Genomic DNA, 21,924 nt, shown 5'->3' on the forward strand with positions numbered 1-21,924 from the left:
ACATCAAACTGTTGTGCCATTGGTTTTTATATAGTAAGATAAATTTAATAAAATAAAACTTTTCCTGTTACGAATGATCTTTCTGATCATGATACACTACTAGTTACAGTATATAACGTAGCTCCATATGGTAAAGCAAAACAGTCCTCCAAAATAGTGCATTCAATTAAAGATTTAACAATTTGCAAATTTTAGGTAAGGCTTGCAACAGTTAGACTGGGATGAGGTGTTTAGGGAATGGGATGCTAATTTAAAATTTAATCTATGTCATGATACCTTTGGGAGTATATTTGAAAATAGTTTGACTAAGAACACACTGAAACATAATTGTAAGAATTCATCTAAAAATATGTGGTTTACTAAAGGGATAAAAATCTTGTCAAAAAGAAGTGTATCTTATAGTTAGAAAATCCAGAAACAGTCAAACATTATAAAAACTGCTGCGCTGTATTAAAGAAAAGTTATTAAAAAAGTCCATAAGTATGTGCATTAGGTGTGAGATTGATAAGAAAGTGAAAAAAAATTGGCTATCGTTAAAAGGGAAACAGGACAACCAAGAGCACAGGAAGACTGTATTTCTATCAAAATCTATGCAAAATTTGTTAACAAAAAGCTAGAAGTAGAAAATATCTTTAATAATCATTATTTAGGTGTTGTAGAGAAAATAGGCTCCAGCTGTTCATTACAAAATGCAAGGTTCAATACGAAAGAGACAATGCCTATGCAATCTGTTAAAATTGAAATTCAACCCACCTATCCCACTTATACTAGGAAAATAAATTCACTAGAAGGTAAAAGCTCACATGAAATTGATGGCATTCCCAACTAAGTACTAAAAGCTTGTTAACCAACAGATAATTAGGTTTCTCAACCACATATGTAGTAACTCACTGAAACATGGCATTTTTCCAGATAAATTGAACTATGCTACTGTTAAACCAAGCATAAGAAGGGGGATAGGTCTGATGCTAACAACTACTGCCTAATCTCCCTTATCACATTTTTACTCAAAATTCTTGAAAAGTTATGTATTCAACAGTAGCTTCACATATTTGTAAAAATGAAGTACTAACAACATGTCAGTTTGGTGTTCATTTGTATTTGACTGTAAGAATACAGAAAGTTGAAATTAAGAGTATACATGCTCAGCAAAGTCCTCTAACTGGAGAGGTACCAAGAACACTGTCCCACAAGGCTCAGTTTCGGGTCCCTTATTCTTACTTGCCACTCTATATTCATGAAGCTGCAACGATAGTTCTTTTTGCTGATGAAACCAGTATAGTAATCACACCCCACAAACAACAATTAACTCAGGAAATTGTAAATAATGTCTTTCAGGAAATTATTAACTGTTTCTCTGCAAAAAGAGAGCATATCATATATAGTTCTGTACAGTAAATGGCATAAAACTATCGATAAGCATAGATTTTGAAGAGAAGTCTGTTGTTGATGATCTGCTGACACGTTTGAGTTCAACTACTTATGGCACAAAGGTTACTGCAAATTTTGGTGATAAGCAAATCAGTAAATTAGTCTACTGTGACTACACTCACTGTTTTCGTATCACAACATATCTTGCGGTTATTTATCATTAAGAGAAAAAGTATTCATTGTACAAAAGCGTGTAATCAGAGTAACAGATGGAGACCGTTCACAATCAATTAGCAGACATTTGTTTAGGGAACTAGAGATACACACATTACAGTACATATATTCACTTACGAAATGTGTTATTAATAACCCATACCAGATCAAAAATAATAGCAAAGTGCATAGCTACAACACTAGTAAAATGACGTTCTTCACTATGCTGGGCTAAATCTGACTTTGGTACAAAAGTGGTGAATTATGCTGTAACAAAAGTCTTTCGTCACTTACCAAATAGCATTAAAAGTCTGATAGATATTTTTAGATATGGAACTGTAATTGTAAAAAAAAAAAAATAATTGTCATGTATCTTGTAAAGCAATCTTATGTTAAATTGACACGTTCCAATGTCGTATTCATGATCTGTGGAACAAGTATTAACGTAATGTACGACTTTTTTTTTTCAAAAAATGTGAACACAGATAGACTAACTTTCCTCTCTGAGGAAACAATGTTTGCAGCAGTACTGTTAAGGCACACACAATCTTTGTTACTGTATGATGACAGAAGTCAAACAAGCGTAAATGACTGCTGTACAGCAACCAGTGAGACAAACCAGATAAACACCTCTATGTTATAATGCCATTCTTTCCAGAAATTTTAAGAAAACAAAAACTGAGAAAGCGTTGCCATGGACGACATTTTAAAAACACGAAACGCTAGACTGCTTGAGGTCCCACTGTAATTTAAAATCTCAAACTTTATATGAACGTTGGAAGAATCCGGCGTTTTAGTTAGTCAAATGCTCAGTTTAAAATCCTTATTCATTACCCAAACGTACTGTGACGACTGTGGTCTAGTAGCATAGACTCAGATCTGTTGCATCACAACACGGCAGGTCAGCAAATCGTAGAGTACCATACTGCCATTTCATGACCCTAACTGTTTCTATTCAGTTGCACAAGAAGTGTTTTAACTTCCGCACTTACAAAACAAGCCGCTTAGTGATAGTATTACCTCAGTGTCGATGGCGACCGACCATTTCCGTCTTCGCGTTATCTTCTGGTCTTATTGTACATAATCTCCGTACTGTGGTCTCACAAATGATCCATTCGCATAGACACACACCGTCACATCGCTACGACATTCAAACCCAAATGAGAAAGCAGTGTCGTCAGTGAAGTACAACACCAGCCGCTAGATAGCTCTGAGCACTATGGGACTTATGTTCTGAGGTCATCAGTCCCCTAGAACTTAGAACTACTTAAACCTAACTAACGTAAGGACATCACACACATCCATGCCCGAGGCAGGATTCGAACCTGCGACCGTAGCGGTCGCGCGGTCCCAGGCTGAAGAGCCTAGAATCGCTCGGCCACCGTGGCCGGCCCTGCCACTAGAAACACGTTTATTACGAGCACAGAATATTCCACAACATTCGAACATTAGAAACATAAGGAATGTAGTTTCCGTTTGCGGGCGTTTCTGCAGCGTATATGCAACCCAACGCGACTCCTATGTGGGCGTATAAGCCCCGACATGTAGGCAAGGTGTTGTGTGGTGTGGCCTTCGAACGGAAAATTTTTCATCGCCACTTATACTATAAAATGGCACGCATATATGTCCATTTGTTCCACATCTCCTCCTAAACCACTGAGTCGATTTCAACCTACCTCTCAAACGGGTGTGGTTGGGGGTAAAAAAAGAGCGTAGCTCACGACGTGCAAGTAGCCAGTCTATTTTCATGCATTATTTGAGAATGAGAGCACTTGGTACCTTGCAACGAATTTTACACATCATTCCAAACCTTTGCGAGACTTTTAGTTGCTCATATTCCACACAAAATGGTGAAAGGAAAGAAAAAAGTTTATCGTTAACAACAGTTACATCAGGCATGACATTTTAATTTATTACTTCTTTACTACCAACTCTATTCGCAAAACATTTCTCATATATTATAAAGATTTGCCACTGGCTATACAAGCAAATCACATCAATGTAAGGCACATAGCTGAACACATATGACGTCATAAACATGGAATTGCGTGAAAACTAAACTGCAGCGCTCAATTCGCTAGAATACATGTGAAATAAGTTTGCAAATATGTTGCAGTATCTTAAATATACGTGAAATACATGTGACATATGCATACGTGGACAAAGCCATGCGTTAAAAACTGTACCTAAGCCACTGAATCGGTTTCATACAAACTTTGTAAACATGTTACCGTCTGGAAAGATATACTGTGGGGTAAGAACCATGTCCCCCGTATTGGGATGGTGCTGATAACATGGAGATAGGAGAGTGAAGGAGGAGTTGGACAGGGAGAGGGGGGACGAGGACAAGGACAGAAATATGGGAGAGGAGGAGGTGGGCAGAGAAAGGGAAATGGAAGAGATGGGCAAAGAGAGGGAAGAGGAGAAGATGGGCAGACAGGGGGAAGAGGAGATGGAACAGGAGGGGATGAACAGAGAGAGGGAGAAGGAAGACATGGACAGAGAGAGAGGAAGGAGGAGATGAACTAATAGAAGACGAATAAATACATACGAGGGCAACGACCGGTAATCAGCAACGCTAACCGTATGCCACACTTCATGCAGCACAGTTCACTGCAGTCTGAAGCTGTGTATTGTATGTATACATCTCAGTGCCTTACACTGCCATATTGTTTTCTGAAAATGAATAAGTGAACACAATATATATGTCTCATTTTAAGTGACTTAGTATTTTAAGATATGTGCGCACGTGTGAGTTAGAGAAGCTACGTGCATGGCAAAAAATTTATACATTAAAACGTTTATCTGAAATCCCCCTCTTCACACACGCAATTCCAACCCTTGCACCATACAGTGAATGTAGAACTTCACTCGTTATTCCGTAAATTCCAGTTAAGGGTATGTCAGTTGGAAGTGACTGTAGTTATGTAATCTATAACGTGTTCCTATTCGGCCATGTCCAACTGTGTCTTGACAATTTTGCGATCAAGAACCGACGAAATTAAACTAACCTGTTTGGAAAAAAAGGTCACACCGGCATGAGCAAAGACCAAAACATTACTATTTGCCACTAAAGCCTCTAAAAGTACAGCAAAATTTCGCCCCCTCCTATACTGTCATAAAACGGGTCATCCGGCACATACTGCTCTTCAGGCAAAACTACATTAAAAAGAAACTGTCAATGTTATATAATAGTCTATAGTAACTGAGTATAAATAAAATAGATCTAAAATACGTAGAACACTCGTGTAGAATCACAAATGAGTAGCAAACATAGTTAGCAGTTACAAAATGGTTAACGTAGAACAAATTATTCATTTGTGTGGCCATGCTGCCCATAGTTGCTCTATACTTACTTAATGTATTTAAATATCTGTCTTTGTTACTGCCAAAAGTGCTAATATATTCTACCCTACAAGTCTCGTTTTATTCGTTTAAAACATCAATGGTTGGATGTTCGTCTGATTCTTCCTTGTATTCAGTAGTGTCGTCTCTATGCAAAAGAAGTTGTATCTATGTCTTTTGAATGAAGCTCCTGTGATTAATCCTCCTCTTTACTGATAACGCCGTTGCACAACAGTTCAGATACCTGGACATAACATAGAAATAAGTGCATATTTTATGAACAGGATATCGTTAGTCTGTCAGAAACACATTACGTTTAATCTCTACAGACTTCACGTATACGGCGAGAAATTTTAGTGGAGTAGTTGTGAAGCCGAAGGCACACATTGTGAAAGTATCGAAGATAGATAATGTCCTGCAAAATTGCAAATCAGTTAATAACGGAACACATGCTTGAAAATGATGTGATATTCCCTTCATGGGGAGGTTCAAGCACTCTAATGCTCTTCGATCCCATTCCTCACAGTCTGCCAACGGGATAAAAGACTTTCCCTAATGAATAACAACCGAATACCTGTAAACTACAACCGAAGGTTGACTGTTGAACCCGTTGAGATAGGTGTGACAAAAGCTGTGGATTTAATGTAACAGTATTATAAGAAGAATTAGCTAAAACGTGACTACTGCAAAATCCAACCCTCTGCCTTCCACTTCAGGAACCAGGAAGTAAGGAGAATATTACACGTAAAAAAAGGGCATAAACCTGGGGCACTGCCATACACGGAAGTTTCTGTGGGTACCTTGGATCGTACGTTGACGTTTCTACGACTGTTCCAATATTCAACCGAAATTATCGGCGACAAACAGCTTAACCAAGACATGCTCTCAGTGGGCGCTCAGCCACATCATCTTAGGACTTGTGTACTTCTCCTGTGTTATTCTCTATGGGATTATCTACGTTTGTCCTGCGTAGTACTTAGCTGTGGGTACTTTTTTACTATTGTTAGTCATGTCCTTTCCAGGTCTGATCGTAAATGGATCGAGGAAAAATGACTGCCTGTATACTTCTGCACTAACCATACTCTCCAAATTTTGTTCTTAGGGCCCTGACACAGACGGACGTTTGAGGCAGTAGAATCGTTTTCCAGTCTGTCACAAAACTGTACTCTAAACTTCAAAAATAGTGTTTTGTGAAATGATCGTCTTTTCCCCTCCAGGATTTCCTTTTTTAACTTACGGAACATTTCCTTATCACTTGTATTACTCGAACCGACCAGTTACAAATCTATCAACACGCATCTGAACTACTTCGATGTCTTCCTTCAAATCCAATCAACTCTCGAGTAATACTTACGAAAGGGTTGCCACGCCATCTGTACGCGGTCTTCTTCGCAGGTGCACTTTCCCAGGACATAGCTAACATAACGAAATCGGCAATTCGTCTTCCCTACAACTAACCTTAGGTGCCACTTCCATTTCACGTCGTTACCACTAGACGTTTCATCGACCTGATACTTACCCAGCATACCTTTAATACTCAATTCGAAAATCACTTAACTGTTTCTCCTACCAACTTCTGAAAATTCAAAGGAAACTGTACTTAATTGCAGGAAGTCTAAATCCTATCAACATCACCCTGAATCCCGCTCCAGTAACCTGACAATGACATTTTCCGGTAGACAACAGTGTCATCACGGAACACAGCAACTGCTGCCCACCTTATCCCACAGATTGCTTATACACATGGAGAAAAGAGAGAGATCTTTAATACTTACTTTACCTGAGTCTCGCAAGATCAGTTGCCATTCAGGACAACGTATTTGGTTCTATCACTCAAGTTTCCAGACAATCCACACAGATGAGAACCCATTCCAAAAGCTTAACAGTTTACAGTATAATACTATGTTAAATTCATTCCATGTATCGAGGAATATGCATGCTGTCTGTTGGCATGCATCTACGCTTTGCAAGTCACTATATCAGAGTTGAGAATATGCTCAAGGATTCTGCAACAGACCGACGTTAATGTTGGTCCGTCATTTGGCATGTCCGTTCTGTCGGCTATCGACGAAGATGTAAAAATATGTAAAAATCCGTACGACCCTTGAACACGATGTTACCCCCATGCCAATAGTGCTATTCTGTTTTCTTGACGTAAAGAACACACTTATAAATACGCAAAATAACAGAACAGCATTTGGCGAGCATATAAATTAACTACGACTTGGCGCATTATGAACGGCACTCAATCGGATTCAAAAATCGAGAAGGAAAAAGTGCTCTATCCAATGTATTGGAAGAAATTAAAATATATGCCGATCAAAAAAGTAACCACATTACTTCACTAAATGAAAAATGAGAGTTCCCAGATAGCACCCATTTTGATATCTTTGGAGATTTACTGGGTCACTGGCACCTCTCGATGCTGTCTAGTCGCACAACAGCTCATCGTACTTGTCTCCACTTTTATTATGAGAACTTGCTTCACGCCGGTAGGAACCTCCCTGCCCCGAGATGTCAACACGAGGCGATGGACTCCCCGTGCCGCCACCTGCTCTGTCGCCCACAGTCAGCCAAAGCTCAGAAAGATGAAGTTTTAAATTTCGCATCTAAAAAATCATTCACACAGGAGGATCGTACACACATATTGTCGTTTGACTGTCGCACAGACAACCACATGGAGGACATAGAAATATCAGACGTACAGAAGCAACTTAAAGAGTGCAAAACAAATAAGTCACGAGGTCCGACTGGAGCCACAGTTCGGTATTACAGAGAGTACTCTGCTGCGGTGTCCCCTTACATAGCTTGTATTTATATCGAATCTGTCACCCAACGCAAAGTCCCAAATGGTTCAAATGGCTCAAATGGCTATGAGCACTATGGGGCTTAACATCTGAGGTCATCGGTCCCCTAGAACATAGAACTACTTAAACCTAACTAACCTAAGAACATCACACACATCCATGCGCGAGGCAGGATTCGAACCTCCGACCGTAGCAGCAGCGCGGTTCCAGACTGAAGCGACTAGAACCACTCGGCCACAACGGCCGGCAGTTGCGAGTCCCTTCACTTCTTAACCGTACTGTCTGTAAAGGTACCTGTAAGATGAACCAATAAACATAGTTGGCATCATTTTCTAACCAATCCGTAACATCAAAACCTTCCGGAAACATATCCTCAGAAGAATTCGTGGCTATGTGAAGATCGTAACAGTTTACTCTCTAGAGTTTCCTCGCGCTAAGTGGCCACCAGGTAAGGGTTGGTTTGCCACGTACCACCAGCCGACTGAAATCAGGTGGTGTACGGCAAGATGAAGGCCGCGCACTGCATCGTGGCATGTTTCTGCTCTCGCAATGGTCAACAGAATAGTCTTGCTTATTGTAGTTGGATTTTCCGCATGAAATAACTTTTATAAACCGAATGACAATAACACAATACGCGTAAGTTGCTATGAGTGAACGTACCAATTGTCATTTTCTCATTTGAAGTTCTATTATCTGTCTTACAGTTATATATTGGATTTTGCATACCTGAAAATTATGAACATTATTTAAGCGTAATAAAATGGAATCTCAAGAAGAAAAAGGCCAAATATATCCAATATATTGTTTCTATCTATCTCCCGCTCAAGCTACTGCTGGGTCTGGGTGCTGACGAGTCCTCTCCATTTGGCAATATTGTTTACTTTGCGTTAAATAGAGGGGCGAATATAGCGGAGTCAACGCGATGCTTTTTTTATTGTGTGGGACGATTGCTATCACGTCATAAGGGGATTTACTTGCACCAAGAAACATTTTTCTGGCAGGAATGATTTTCCACATTCAGGAAGTTTCGGTAATTGTCATAGTATATGAACTGCGACCATTTAACCTTCGTGCAACATTTACGTTCAATAAGTGAGGTTCAGAAGTCTGGCGCTGGAGTACTGCAGGCTCTAATTCAAAGTAACAAAAATCAAATACTTCATTTTTTCTTGAACGCTGTGAGTTCGCTCATTCGGTATTCTTACGCAGTATTGTTACGGGTTACGAGTTACGATGCATCTATGGTAACTTCTTAATAAGATTAATGGCTGAGCTCCAGCGAGAGACACATACTCGAGCAATGGGCAGTGTGAACATAATATTTTGCATTTGGTGACTCAGAAAGGCTGCAGAGTACTACGAACTCTTCCCCAGAGTGTATCCTAAAAGCGACCCAACACATGTAAATATGTCCTCTGTATTTTCCGGAAGACGACTAGGACTGAACATCAGTTTCGTCAGTCCGTATAAAGGAAAATGCTGGATTACGAAAGCAGTCTTTTCGCGGCACGTACTTATCGGTTATTTGAAACGTATAAGAAAAAGAAAGTTACGTTAGCGAGGCGAAATGCGTCGTGTTACTGGATCAAATATTCATTTCATACCAGAAAATCGTCTGAAAATGCTTTAGTGACACTGTTACTGACGAAAGCACTGTACCATTCACTATTTAATACAATTTTTGGGTGCACACGACAGAAATTAAGAAGAAGAAGAAGAAGGAGAAGGAGAAGAAGCAACCATAACCAGTAGTCTGTTAATGATTTGGGGCACCTAACACGTGGGCGCCGGCTTTAAAGAAACGTACAGCATAAATCGGTAGCTACCTCCATGCTCGTTTGCCGCCGATCAACGTCTCTGACGCGTATGTATGTGTGGCTGAATGCACAGTGACGCGGTACGCGAATTTAAAAAAGATGGATCGTGTGCTGTAGCAGCTGAGTGTGAAGATGGCCGAACAGTATGCGGATCAAATACTAAAAAAAAAAGTGGAAGTCGTGGGGCTGCACGTCCGAAATTAAATGGAGCAGTTATAGCGCCGTGAATAAAATATGATCTTTTTGCTCTATCTAAAATTGAGTTAATATGTTTACAACGTTTTATATCGCTCATTGGTACCATCCCTAAACATTTCATTGATGTTTATGGATCAGAATTTTTATCACTTAAGTTTTATTAGAATAATACGAGATTTTACTGCTAATTATGAGCACTATTTTTGAAATTAATCACATTTACAGGGAGCTACTATTCATTACACCAAACATAAACGAATCATATACCATTCTAGAACTCTTTACAACTATTCTGCTATGACATCAAAATTGTACGACCAACAAACACTCAGAGTGCCACATATTCTTTTGATGTGTTTTAGATTTATTGAGAATATCGTGTACAGAAGACGTTACTATCCTCGCGATCTACTGCGGCAGTTTTTCCGTAAAGAACTTTTCGACCCAGTGACATACACTCCTGGAAATGGAAAAAAGAACACATTGACACCGGTGTGTCAGACCCACCATACTTGCTCCGGACACTGCGAGAGGGCTGTACAAGCAATGATCACACGCACGCCACAGCGGACACACCAGGAACCGCGGTGTTGGCCGTCGAATGGCGCTAGCTGCGCAGCATTTGTGCACCGCCGCCGTCAGTGTCAGCCAGTTTGCCGTGGCATACGGAGCTCCATCGCAGTCTTTAACACTGGTAGCATGCCGCGACAGCGTGGACGTGAACCGTATGTGCAGTTCACGGACTTTGAGCGAGGGCGTATAGTGGGCATGCGGGAGGCCGGGTGGACGTACCGCCGAATTGCTCAACACGTGGGGCGTGAGGTCTCCACAGTACATCGATGTTGTCGCCAGTGGTCGGCGGAAGGTGCACGTGCCCGTCGACCTGGGACCGGACCGCAGCGACGCACGGATGCACGCCAAGACCGTAGGATCCTACGCAGTGCCGTAGGGGACCGCACCGCCACTTCCCAGAAAATTAGGGACACTGTTGCTCCTGGGGTATCGGCGAGGACCATTCGCAACCGTCTCCATGAAGCTGGGCTACGGTCCCGCACACCGTTAGGACGTCTTCCGCTCACGCCCCAACATCGTGCAGCCCGCCTCCAGTGGTGTCGCGACAGGCGTGAATGGAGGGACGAATGGAGACGTGTCGTCTTCAGCGATGAGAGTCGCTTCTGCCTTGGTGCCAATGATGGTCGTATGCGTGTTTGGCGCCGTGCAGGTGAGCGCCACAATCAGGACTGCATACGACCGAGGCACACAGGGCCAACACCCGGCATCATGGTGTGGGGAGCGATCTCCTACACTTGCCGTACACCTCTGGTGATCGTCGAGGGGACACTGAATAGTGCACGGTACATCCAAACCGTCATCGAACCCATCGTTCTACCATTCCTAGACCGGCAAGGGAACTTGCTGTTCCAACACGACAATGCACGTCCGCATGTATCCCGTGCCACCCAACGTGCTCTAGAAGGTGTAAGTCAACTACCTTGGCCAGCAAGATCTCCGGATCTGTCCCCCATTGAGCATGTTTGGGACTGGATGAAGCGTCGTCTCACGCGGTCTGGTCCAACTGAGGCGCCAGGTGGAAATGGCATGGCAAGCCGTTACACAGGACTACATCCAGCATCTCTACGATCGTCTCCATGGGAGAATAGCAGCCTGCATTGCTGCGAAAGGTGGACATACACTGTACTAGTGCCGACATTGTGCGTGCTCTGTTGCCTGTGTCTATGTGCCTGTGGTTCTGTCAGTGTGATCATGTGATGTATCTGACCCCAGGAATGTGACAAAGTTTCCCCTTCCTGGGACAATGAATTCACGGTGTTCTTATTTCAATTTCCAGGAGTGTATGTAACTAACCGAAAAAATATTGAGAACTTCCAGAACGACTAAGCTGAAAAACAATTTTGTTTATAATCAATACAGTGTATCACAGGCCACATTTTAGATCAATTTTTTCTAAATTATTTTGCGAAGAAAGATCCAAATAACCTGTGTCGTCAGTTTAATGCACGGATGAAAGTGAGAAAACATAATTGTAATTAAAGCTAAGAACAGATCTTTTACATGCTTGAGGGGAATTATAGCGATTGACATCATACATGAATTTCAGATATTTGACACTAATTTTGTAGGAGCCAGACTTCAAAGTGATTTTCTATGGCGATGGAGTGCAGAGCTCTGTGATGGATGATTGTATGCAGATCGCATCTCCAGACTCTAAACATCAGGAGTCAACTAATTTAAATTACAAGGTAAAAATCTGAGACTGGGTGCGAAATAAACACTGAAACGGAAACACCAATAACACTAAAACGAGAGGGCGCGTTAGCTTAACGTGATGTCAGTATCACACGAATATGCGTTACTATGTGTGTGTGTGTGTGTGTGTGTGTGTATGTGTGTATGTGTGTATGTGTGTGTGTGTGTGTATGTGTGTATGTGTGTATGTGTGTGTGTGTGTGTGTGTGTGTGTGTGTGTGTGTGTGTGTGGACAGAAAAGATTTTTACGTAACAGACATTTTATATTCTCAATTATATTCAGACGAGTTAGAATACGTTCATGTTAAAAATGTGTGTGTGTTTCGTATCAAAGGACCAGATGTAATGTAGAGTAAAACTAATGATTAATTTTGGCTTAACAATAAAAGATGGCAAGCGGAATTTAGAGACAGTTCCACAAACCAAGTGACTGAAAGGAGCATCCAAGGCCGTTTCAACATAAGAAACAGTCACATGAAAGAAGATCACACATATTCGACGACACAGCAACCTCAAGGCATCTACAGTATTTCTATGAAATTTGTTTCAGCCGTTTCTTAAAAACTCCGTCGACACGTATTCCATAATACTCGAATGATTAATTTTCGGGCAATTGCATCTGATCCATTCAAATTCACCGCCTAACTAATAATGCATATATGTTATGCAGTCATTAAATTCATACTAAGTTGAATATAACGTAAAAAATTCTTTGTGGATGTTGGGTGTGGGATTGAAGGGACCAGACTGCTAAGGTCATCGGTCCCTTATTCCACGATAAAATCACACGAAATAAAAACTGTCAGTCGTTAAAAAAAACGGAGAACTGAGACAAGGGACGACACAATACAAGAAAGACAGACAAAGACCAGACAAACGGAACTAAAATCACACCGAGTGTGAAGGTGGTTGGCCGACCATGAAAATAAGGAAAAGCCAACCACCAAATGACATTAAAACCCACAGTTTAAAACCACAGGCCAAAGACCCAAGTCAATACAGGAAATAAAAGGACAAACACTCAAATCATACGATAAAAACCCCCTGCCCGAATAAAACTCAACACGAGGTCCGCCATAGCAACGACATCACATAAAAGGGCAGGGAGGGTATCAGGCAGCGCAAACGTCTGTCTGAGTCCTGCTAAAAGCGGGCAGTCCACCAAAATGTGGACCACCGTCAGAGCTGCCCCGCAGCGACATAGCGGTGGGTCCTCCCGGCGCAACAAATGGCCGTGCGTCAGCTACGTGTGGCCAACGCGCAGCCGGCAGAGGACGAGAGGCCCGCATGGAGGAGCGCCACACACCGGTCGTCTCCTTCACCGCCCGAAGTTTGTTGGGCGTGGGCAGGGTGCGCCACTCGTCACCCCAGGCACCAAGCACTTTCTGGCGCAAAAGCGACAGGAGATCACACTCCATAAGGCCGAGTTCCAGAGCCGGTGAACTCACTGCCTGTTTAGCCAGCGTGTCAACCCGCTCATTGCCCGGGATGCCGACATGACCTGGGGTCCAAACAAAGACCACGGAGCGGCCGCAACGGGCAAGAGCATGGAGCGACTCATGGATGGCCATCACCGGACGGGAACGAGGAAAGCACTGGTCAAGAGCTCGTAAACCACTCAGGGAGTCACTACAGATGACAAAGGACTCACCTGAGTGGGAGCGGATATACTCTAGGGCGCGATAGATGGCAACCAACTCGGCAGTGTATACACTGTTCCCGGGTGCCAGCGACCGTTGCTCACAATGATCCTCTAGAGTAAGAGCGTAACAATTGCGACCAGAGACCATCGAACCGTCGGTATAGGCCACGGCAGATCCGGGAAACTCGGCAAGGAGAGAAACAAAGCGGCGGCGGAGGGCCGGAGGAGGGACCGAGTCTTTCGGACCCTGTGCCAAATCCAGCCGAATGCATGGTCGGCGCACACACCAAGGGGGCAGACGGAGATTGGCCCGGAAACCGGAAAACAGGCGGGAGAGGAAAACACTCAATCCCACATAGTAGAGCCCAGATGCGAACCGCGATCGTACACCCTGACCGGGGCCGCCTGTCTGGAAGATGGACGATCGAGTGCGGGAACAGGAGACGGTAGTTGGGATGCCCTGGCAAGCTACAAACGTGGGCAGCATAAGCGGCCAGAAGTCGGTCGCGCCGGATCCGCAATGGAGGAACACCAGCCTCCACAAGTAAGCTGTCAACAGGGCTTGTCCGAAATGCTCCTGTGGCGAGTCGGATCCCGCAGTGACGGATGGGATCCAGCAATTGCAATGCTGATGGCGATGCCGAACCATAAGCCACACACTGGAAGCCGTGCGCTACAGCCCACGACTGCGCCTTGCGGATAGCGCCCTGCAGCTGGCGCTCACGAACTGCAATGCCAGCGGAGCTGTAGTAGAGGCAGAAGTCGTCTGCATACAACGAAGCTGCGACGGACGATCCCACCGCCTCAGCGAGCCCATTGATCGCAATTAAAAACAGGGAGACACTGAGGACAGACCTCTGTGGGACCCCGTTCTCCTGGATCCGGGAGGAACTATGGGACGCAGCAACTTGCACGCGGAAGGAGCGAGACGACAGAAAATTCTGAATAAAAATCGGGAGCGGGCCCCTAAGACCCCACCCATGAAGTGTGGCCAGGATGTGATATCGCCAAGTCGTATCGTACGCCTTCCGCATGTCGAAGAAGACGGCAACCAGATGTTGGCGGCGTGCAAAGGCTGTACGGACGGCAGACTCTAGGGAGACCAGATTATCGACGGCAGAGCGGCCTTTACGGAACCCACCCTGAGACGGAGCCAGAAGGCCTCGAGACTCGAGGAGCCAACTCAACCTCCGGCTCACCATACGTTCTAGCAACTTGCAAAGAACGTTGGTGAGGCTTATGGGGCGGTAGCTGTCCACCTCCAGCGGGTTCTTGCCAGGTTTCAACACGGGGAGGATGATGCTTTCTCGCCATTGAGACGGGAACACACCCTCAACCCAGATGCGGTTGAAAACATCTAGGAGGCGTCGCTGGCAATTCACAGAGAGGTGTTTCAGCATCTGGCTGTGGATGCGGTCTGGCCCAGGAGCCGTATCAGGGCAAGCAGATAGTGCACTCTGGAATTCCCAGTCGCTGAAAGGAGCATTGTACGACTCCGCGTGGCGCGTGTGAAAGGAAAGCCTCCAACTTTCCAACTGCTCTTTCCGGGAGCGGAAGGCCAGTGGGTAATTCGTAGATGCGGAACACTGAGCAAAATGCGATGCTAACCGGTCCGCAATCGTGTCGGAGTCAGGACACACCACTCCATTCAGCGAAAGCCCAGGGACAGAGACAGACGGCCGATAGCCATGGAGTCGCCTAATCTTAGCCCAAACCTGCGATGCAGAGGTACGGACGCCAATGGTGGAAACATACCGTTCCCAGCACTCCTGCTTCCGTTGGCGAATAAGGCGTCGGGCACGGGCACGGAGCTGTTTAAAAACGATGAGGTTCTCCAAGGACGGGTGCCGCTTATGGCGTTGAAGAGCCCGCCGGCGATCTCTAATCGCCTCTGCGATCTCGGGCGCCCACCAAGGCACAGTCCTCCGCCGAGGGGACCCGGATGAACAGGGAATTGCAGATGCCGCCGCAGAAACGATGCCGGTGGTGACCGACTGAACCACCGCATCAATGGTGTCATGGGAAGGAGGTGCGATAGTGGCGAGAGAGGAGAACAAGCCCCAATCAGCCTTATTCAGAGCCCATCTGGAGGGGCGTTCAGAAGAGTGACGCTGTGGTAGTGACAGAAAGATGGGGAAATGGTCACTACCACATAAGTCGTCATGGACACTCCATTGGATGGATGGTGAAAGTCCGGGGCTGCAGATAGAAAGGTCGATGGCCGAAAATGTGCCATGGACTACGCTGAAATATGTCGGCTCTCCCGTGTTTAAGAGGCAGAGGTCAAGCTGCAAGAGAAGAGTCTCGACATCTCTACCCCAGCCAGTAATCGCGGCGCTACCCCACAGGGGGTTATGGGCGTTAAGGTCGCCCAGTAACACAAAAGGAGGAGGCAGTTGTGCTATCAATGCAGCCAACACATGACGCGAGACATCACCATCTGGCGGAAGATACAAACTGCAGACAGTAATAGGCTGAGGCGTCCACATCCTTACAGCGACAGCCTCTAAAGGTGTGTGAAGAGGTACACATTCGCTGTAGACAGAGTTAAGGATGTAGACGCAGACCCCACCAGATACCCTCTCATAAGCTGCCCGGTTCTTGTAATAACCCCGATACCCATGTAGGGCAGGGGACCGCATTGCCGGAAACCAAGTTTCCTGTAGGGCAATGCAGAGGAAAGGGTGACTGCTGATGAGTTGGCGAAGCTCAGCAAGGTGGTGGAAAAAAGCGCTGCAGTTCCACTGGAGTATCGCTTTGTCCATGTCCGAAAAAGGCGTGAAGGGACCGAGGAGGCAGATCACGCCACTGGGTCACCTGCTGCCACCGATGGAGGACCAGTACAATCTGCTTCCATGGTGTCTGAGGGTCCGGCGAGATCCAGGTCCGCAGCGGACGCCCGGATCTCCACCTTATCCTCGGACGCAGGGCCTGTAGGGAGCAGTGGGGTGGATGCCACCGCGTGTTCCTTGGCCTTAGAGGTCTTCTTCTTCGTCTTGTCTCCCTGGTCCTTGGGTTTCATTGGCTGGGAGGGCTCCAGCGAGTCAGTCTCCGGGACGGAGGAGGAGTGGGAAGCCCTGCGACCAGCCGCTGGTCTGCTTTTCTTCCATTGGCTGACGTCACCCTTCCCAGAGGCGGAAACCTGGGAAGGAAGGGACCCAAGGGACCCTTTCCGTGCTATTCGAGCCGGGGAAGTTTGAGGCTTCCCCAGCTTAGAAGTGGGGACTGATGTCCCCGATGGTTGGGGGGTTGCTGCTCCTGAGGCAGGTAGTGCAGGAGCAGCAGGGAGTGAAGTGCCCCCCACCATCAAGGGGGCAGGTGTAGCATTCCGGCTCTGAGAGGTGGCAGTCTGAGGGAGAGCTAATGGGGCCATAACAGTAGTAGCCGCGGCGTAATAGGCAGTCATTCGAACAGGATGGAGGCGTTCGAACTTCTGCCTGGCCTCAGTGTATGTCAGGCGGTCCAGGGTCTTATACTCCATGATTTTGCGCTCTTTCTGGAAGATCCTGCAGTCCGGCGAGCAAGGCGAGTGGTGCTCTCCGCAGTTTACACAGATGGAAGGCGGAGCACATGGAGTATTGGGATGTGATGGGCGTCCACAATCTCGACATGTGAGGCTTGAAGTACAGCGGGAAGACATATGCCCGAACTTCCAGCACTTAAAGCACCACATTGGGGGAGGGATATATGGCTTGACGTCACAACGATAGACCATCACCTTGACCTTCTCAGGTAAAGTATCACCCTCGAATGCCAAGATGAAGGCACCGGTGGCAACCTGCTTATCCCTTGGACCACGATGTACGCACCGGACGAAGTGAACACCTCGCCGCTCTAAATTGGCGCGAAGCTCGTCATCGGACTGCAATAGAAGGTCCCGATGGAATATTATGCCCTGGACCATATTAAGACTCTTATGGGACGTGATTGTAACCGGAACATCCCCCAGCTTGTTACAATCGAGTAACCGGCGGGACTGGGCGGAAGACGCCGATTTGATCAAAACCGAGCCCGAGCGCATTTTGGACAAGCCCTCCACCTCCCCGAACTTGTCCTCTAAGTGCTCGACGAAGAACTGAGGCTTCATGGACGTAAAGGGTTCACCATCAGCTCTCGTACACACCAGGTAGCGGGGCGAGTATGTTTCGCTGGCATCCTTAGTCTTTCGTTCCTCCCATGGTGTAGCCAGGGAGGGGAACGATTTGGGGTCATATGTAGTTGCGTTGTATTGAGCCCTGGAACGCTTAGAGACTGCTGGCGGCTGGCCGCCAGCAAGAGATGATGTACCACGCTTCATTGCGGGTCATTCGCCCTGATGCCACCTACTCCGACCAAGGGCCCTCCCCACGGGCGCCACCCAGCCTCAGCAACGACCACCTGGCAGGATGGCCATTGCCGGGAGTCCCAATGCCCCAAGGAGATAGGCATCTACTCCTTGGCATACGTGGGGAGTTAACGGCGCTGGCATCAGCAGAGCGATCCCTGTGTAGTCAGGGGACTACAACCAACAGGGTACATGGCGGCCCCACCACAACGGACTGGCTACCGTGCTGGATTTCAGGTGATGTAGTCCAATATCGTCACTGGCGCATAAAGCGACACAGCATAGCAGACTGCAATAATCTGCACCCAAGAACAAATCCACGCCCAAGAGATGGTAGGTGAGCGGGACTGCTAAGCGATGAGGACAAACCTGGCTAGAGATGGTAATGCATGATGGACACATCGCTCCTTGTAAGGCGCCCTTCCCCAATCGGCTCGCTCTTCGGAAAATTTAGAAGGATGGAGGTCAAACCCGTTAGGGGACCATCTCACAAGGCCAAAACGTTTGAGACTCCTTTTAGTCGCCTCTTACGACAGGCAGGAATACCATGGGCCTATTCTTACCTCCGAACCCACAGGGGTAATTCTTTGTGGAATGTCAAAGATAATCTGCTAGTAGTCAACAGTCAGCAAGAAAAATCACGAGTTGAACGTTATCCATCAATGAAATCCTAAACCGAGGAATGGTACACTAATTTTCCTTAGCACGTCACTAGTATTAGTCCGTTTGTAATTTAGTGATATGCGGGAGTGGCTCGTGGCTTTGTTAAAGCGTTTCCAGTTGACCCTACTTGGGTATGTTGCATGTCAGGTGTCGTAAGTTTAGCTGTATCGCTGTATTGTGAAGTTTACTGGTGTTAGTAACGCTGAAAAAATGGGAAAGGTGAAACCCGACTTTAGCGCACAGCCTACACGAGTCGAATAGAACCGTGCTTAACGACTCTCGGTGACGGTAGAAACCATCAACAGCATCACATACCGTGACTCACTGAGACACGGTGGAGGTATTGGAAGAAAAAAAAAAATATTCTCTTCATATCGACAACCAAATATTGGCGATAATCTTTTTCTTTTTTTCGCACAAGATTTCCACGCTGCTACGTTCGAAGCGAGCACAGCCGTATAAATAGGTACTAGCGATTTCCGGTACGGAAGCACGTTATGTAGAATGACTTACGGGCTGTCAAGAGTAACTTTCATATCTATAAATGCAGTTGCCTTCACCAGAAAGCTCTAGCCGTGTCAGAGCTGGTCTCCACTATATCGCTGAAACACAAGATTCAATAATTTTAGATGCTTAACCTCGTTCAAGTAAAGTTAAAACAAAATTCAATCCTTCAGGATATTCAGGGCAGGTTCAGTAACACCACATCTAAATAGTTCTGTGTGGCTAAACGACCTACACATATGAAAGTTATCGTGTAGTCACGTAGTATGAACACGCAACCTGACTTTCAGCGAAAGTATTACTACACGACTGTTTGCAAAAAAAAAAAAAAAAAAAAAAAAAAAAAAAAAAAAAAAAAAAAAAAAACCATGTGCTTTCTTTGTATGAGGACCATATATGGAGACGCAGACTATTTACGTGCAAGTCAGAGGCGCAGTTGTTTCATGAGATCGACGGAGTATTTGGAGATGAAGTGTATAAGCTTACAAACGTAGAGAAGAAAAGAAGCAATGTTAGGGTAGAAAGTAAGCAGTATTAGGGTAGGTAGTCCGTCGACACCGAATTCATTAGAGATGCGGCACAATCTCTGGTTGGGGAAGGCTGAGGAGGGAAATTGCCGTGCCCTTTCAAAGGAACCATCCCAGTATTTACTTAAGTGATTTAGGGAAATTATGGAAGACCTAAATATGGATGTCGAGGGTGGGGGAGGAGATATGAACCACTTCCCTCCCGCTGCAACACCTCGCGCCGTCTATGGAAAGTAGTCGATTTCAGAAATATGTTGGCTTTTCTGGTCGTTGTCAGTGAGCAGCATAGCTCATTTGATGCAAGTAACGATTTATGTTTGCGGAACTTCATACAGTAGAATTTCTTCTGTCTTTTACGTGTACTTACTGAGGTCGTCTTCTGAGGTAACAATGTCTGCATCGTATGTCCAAATGCCCAGTTGTTTATCAGCGAATTACCGACTCTCCGGAGATAAAATGATGACCACTGGATAATAATTGCCAGTACCATAATCACAATAAGCGAAGACTTTTTCTTTCCGCAACCGCAAAAAAACAGAAATTTTAACACCACTCATTAAGGTGCCATGTTTTGCCGGCGATAATGATTTATTGTCGTCTCGTCGGTATGCTGTAGGAAATTCCTCCTCAGTGTCAAAATGACATGAGTTCAAAACCCGCGAGAACATTACGCACTATTTCTACCGTCGGATAACAAAGTATTTAGTGATCCCGAGGCATGCTGGAGGTGTAATCGTAAAGATCTCTGAAGACAAAACACTATTTCCGTTCGACAACACTGGAGCAAGAGATCAGCCGTGACGTTATCTTTACGTGCATCTGTTACAATTTAAGGAAAACACGGCAAGCTAAACCAGGACTGCCAGATGGGGAATTTTTAGCTTTTCGGGAAAGTGAAACAGAATTTGTATCGTCTTCGTCCTTTAGTGTTCCTAGTGGCGTAATACAGTTTGTTAGCAATTTCGTGGATGATGTGTTAGTGGAAGCGGCCAGAGAGCGTACCTGCTGCCAGGAGGGCAGGCCCGTGGAGCCGGCGGCCGCAGCCGGCAGCCGGCGGCTGCGCTGCGTCGAGCGGCGGCGCTGGCGTCGCTGCGGCCGGGCGCCGAACTTGCGCGGTGGCAGCGGAGGCGCCTCGTGCTGCGCCGCCTGCCACATCACGGCACACGTCCATGCGGCCAGCTTCAGCTTGCCGCTTCCGCTAGACACGCTGTCCACAACTCGCCTCCACTCGCGTCTTTTCTCCTAGTAATAGCCGGCGGCATCCGGCGTACGCAGCACACAAAGACGGAAACCTTTTCTGGCGGCCAGGTTTCCTCGTACACGTCTCAGAAAATCGATTCGGCGCAAAAGGTGACACGTTGATACCTACATCGATTGGAACACTACTTAAGTAAAACTAGGGCTGTCTTCAGAAATAAGCAAACAAGTAACGCCAGAGAAAACGAACTCATTACACTAACAGGATAAAATCCTCGGGCAATGACGTGACGCGGCACCATCGCCTGTATACACCGCGACATTCGTATGTTGCTGTATCACGATCACGGATAGTGACGATTATTGAGAATTATCTACACGTCTAGAGCAACAGACGAGGACTAACAGTGCATCAGCGTTCAGCGCAGGTTCGAGTGCTACTAATGGGAATAGACGACGTAGCTAAGTCCCTCAACACACTGCGCAGCTCTAATTTAAGAATTCAGTCGTAGTACTGGTTACTTCGTTCGAAGGAGATTGCGGATATGGAGCGCTATATACGAAATAATTGAGACTGCTCGTCATCAACACACTTTTCCGGTTAGTGGCTCCCAACATGTGTAATTTTATCGTGTGAAAATGAGACCATACGGCAAACCGAGTTTTGTCATTTTTTATATTAATATCACAAAGAAGTTAGACGCTACTCTAAAAAATTCTGGAGAAAATCGACTTTTAAGTTTCCTGAGCGCCTACAACATCCTAAAGTAAGATCCATATTTTGACAGACAGTGTGGCTCTGTGGCAGAATGCTCGCCTGCTATGTTAGCGGGTGAGTTCGATTCCTGGTCGATTTGATTTTTAAACAATGGTGCTTGTTCTACGAGCCTTTCCGCGAAGTGTAAAATGTATAAAGATGGAAAAAATCGGTAGCCCTCGAGTCTGGTAATCGCCCGCTCGAGTCTCGTTTCAGTTACTATCTTTTGTTTTTTTTTCATTTCGATTATCTATGTCAAATACAAAATTAGGCAAATATATGCTGATTAAC

General features: G+C 45.6%; 1 protein-coding gene across 2 annotated transcripts in view; it reads right to left on the bottom strand.

The window, feature by feature from the left end:
- The window catches only part of LOC126297448 (potassium voltage-gated channel subfamily H member 6), a 2,320,485-nt gene that overhangs the window by 582,731 nt on the left and 1,715,830 nt on the right, over nucleotides 1-21,924 (bottom strand). Inside the window, exon 2 of one of the 2 annotated variants that reach the window (XM_049988301.1) lies at nucleotides 20,682-21,044. The exons of the other annotated variant lie outside the window; for it this stretch is intronic. Within the exon in view, the coding sequence (XP_049844258.1) occupies nucleotides 20,682-20,834 (153 nt within the window). The 5' untranslated portion in view covers nucleotides 20,835-21,044. The remainder of the gene's footprint in view (nucleotides 1-20,681; nucleotides 21,045-21,924) is intronic. 2 annotated transcript variants of the gene reach the window in all.

This window comes from Schistocerca gregaria, chromosome X (genome assembly GCF_023897955.1).
Source record: "Schistocerca gregaria isolate iqSchGreg1 chromosome X, iqSchGreg1.2, whole genome shotgun sequence".
Lineage (NCBI taxonomy): Eukaryota > Metazoa > Arthropoda > Insecta > Orthoptera > Acrididae > Schistocerca > Schistocerca gregaria.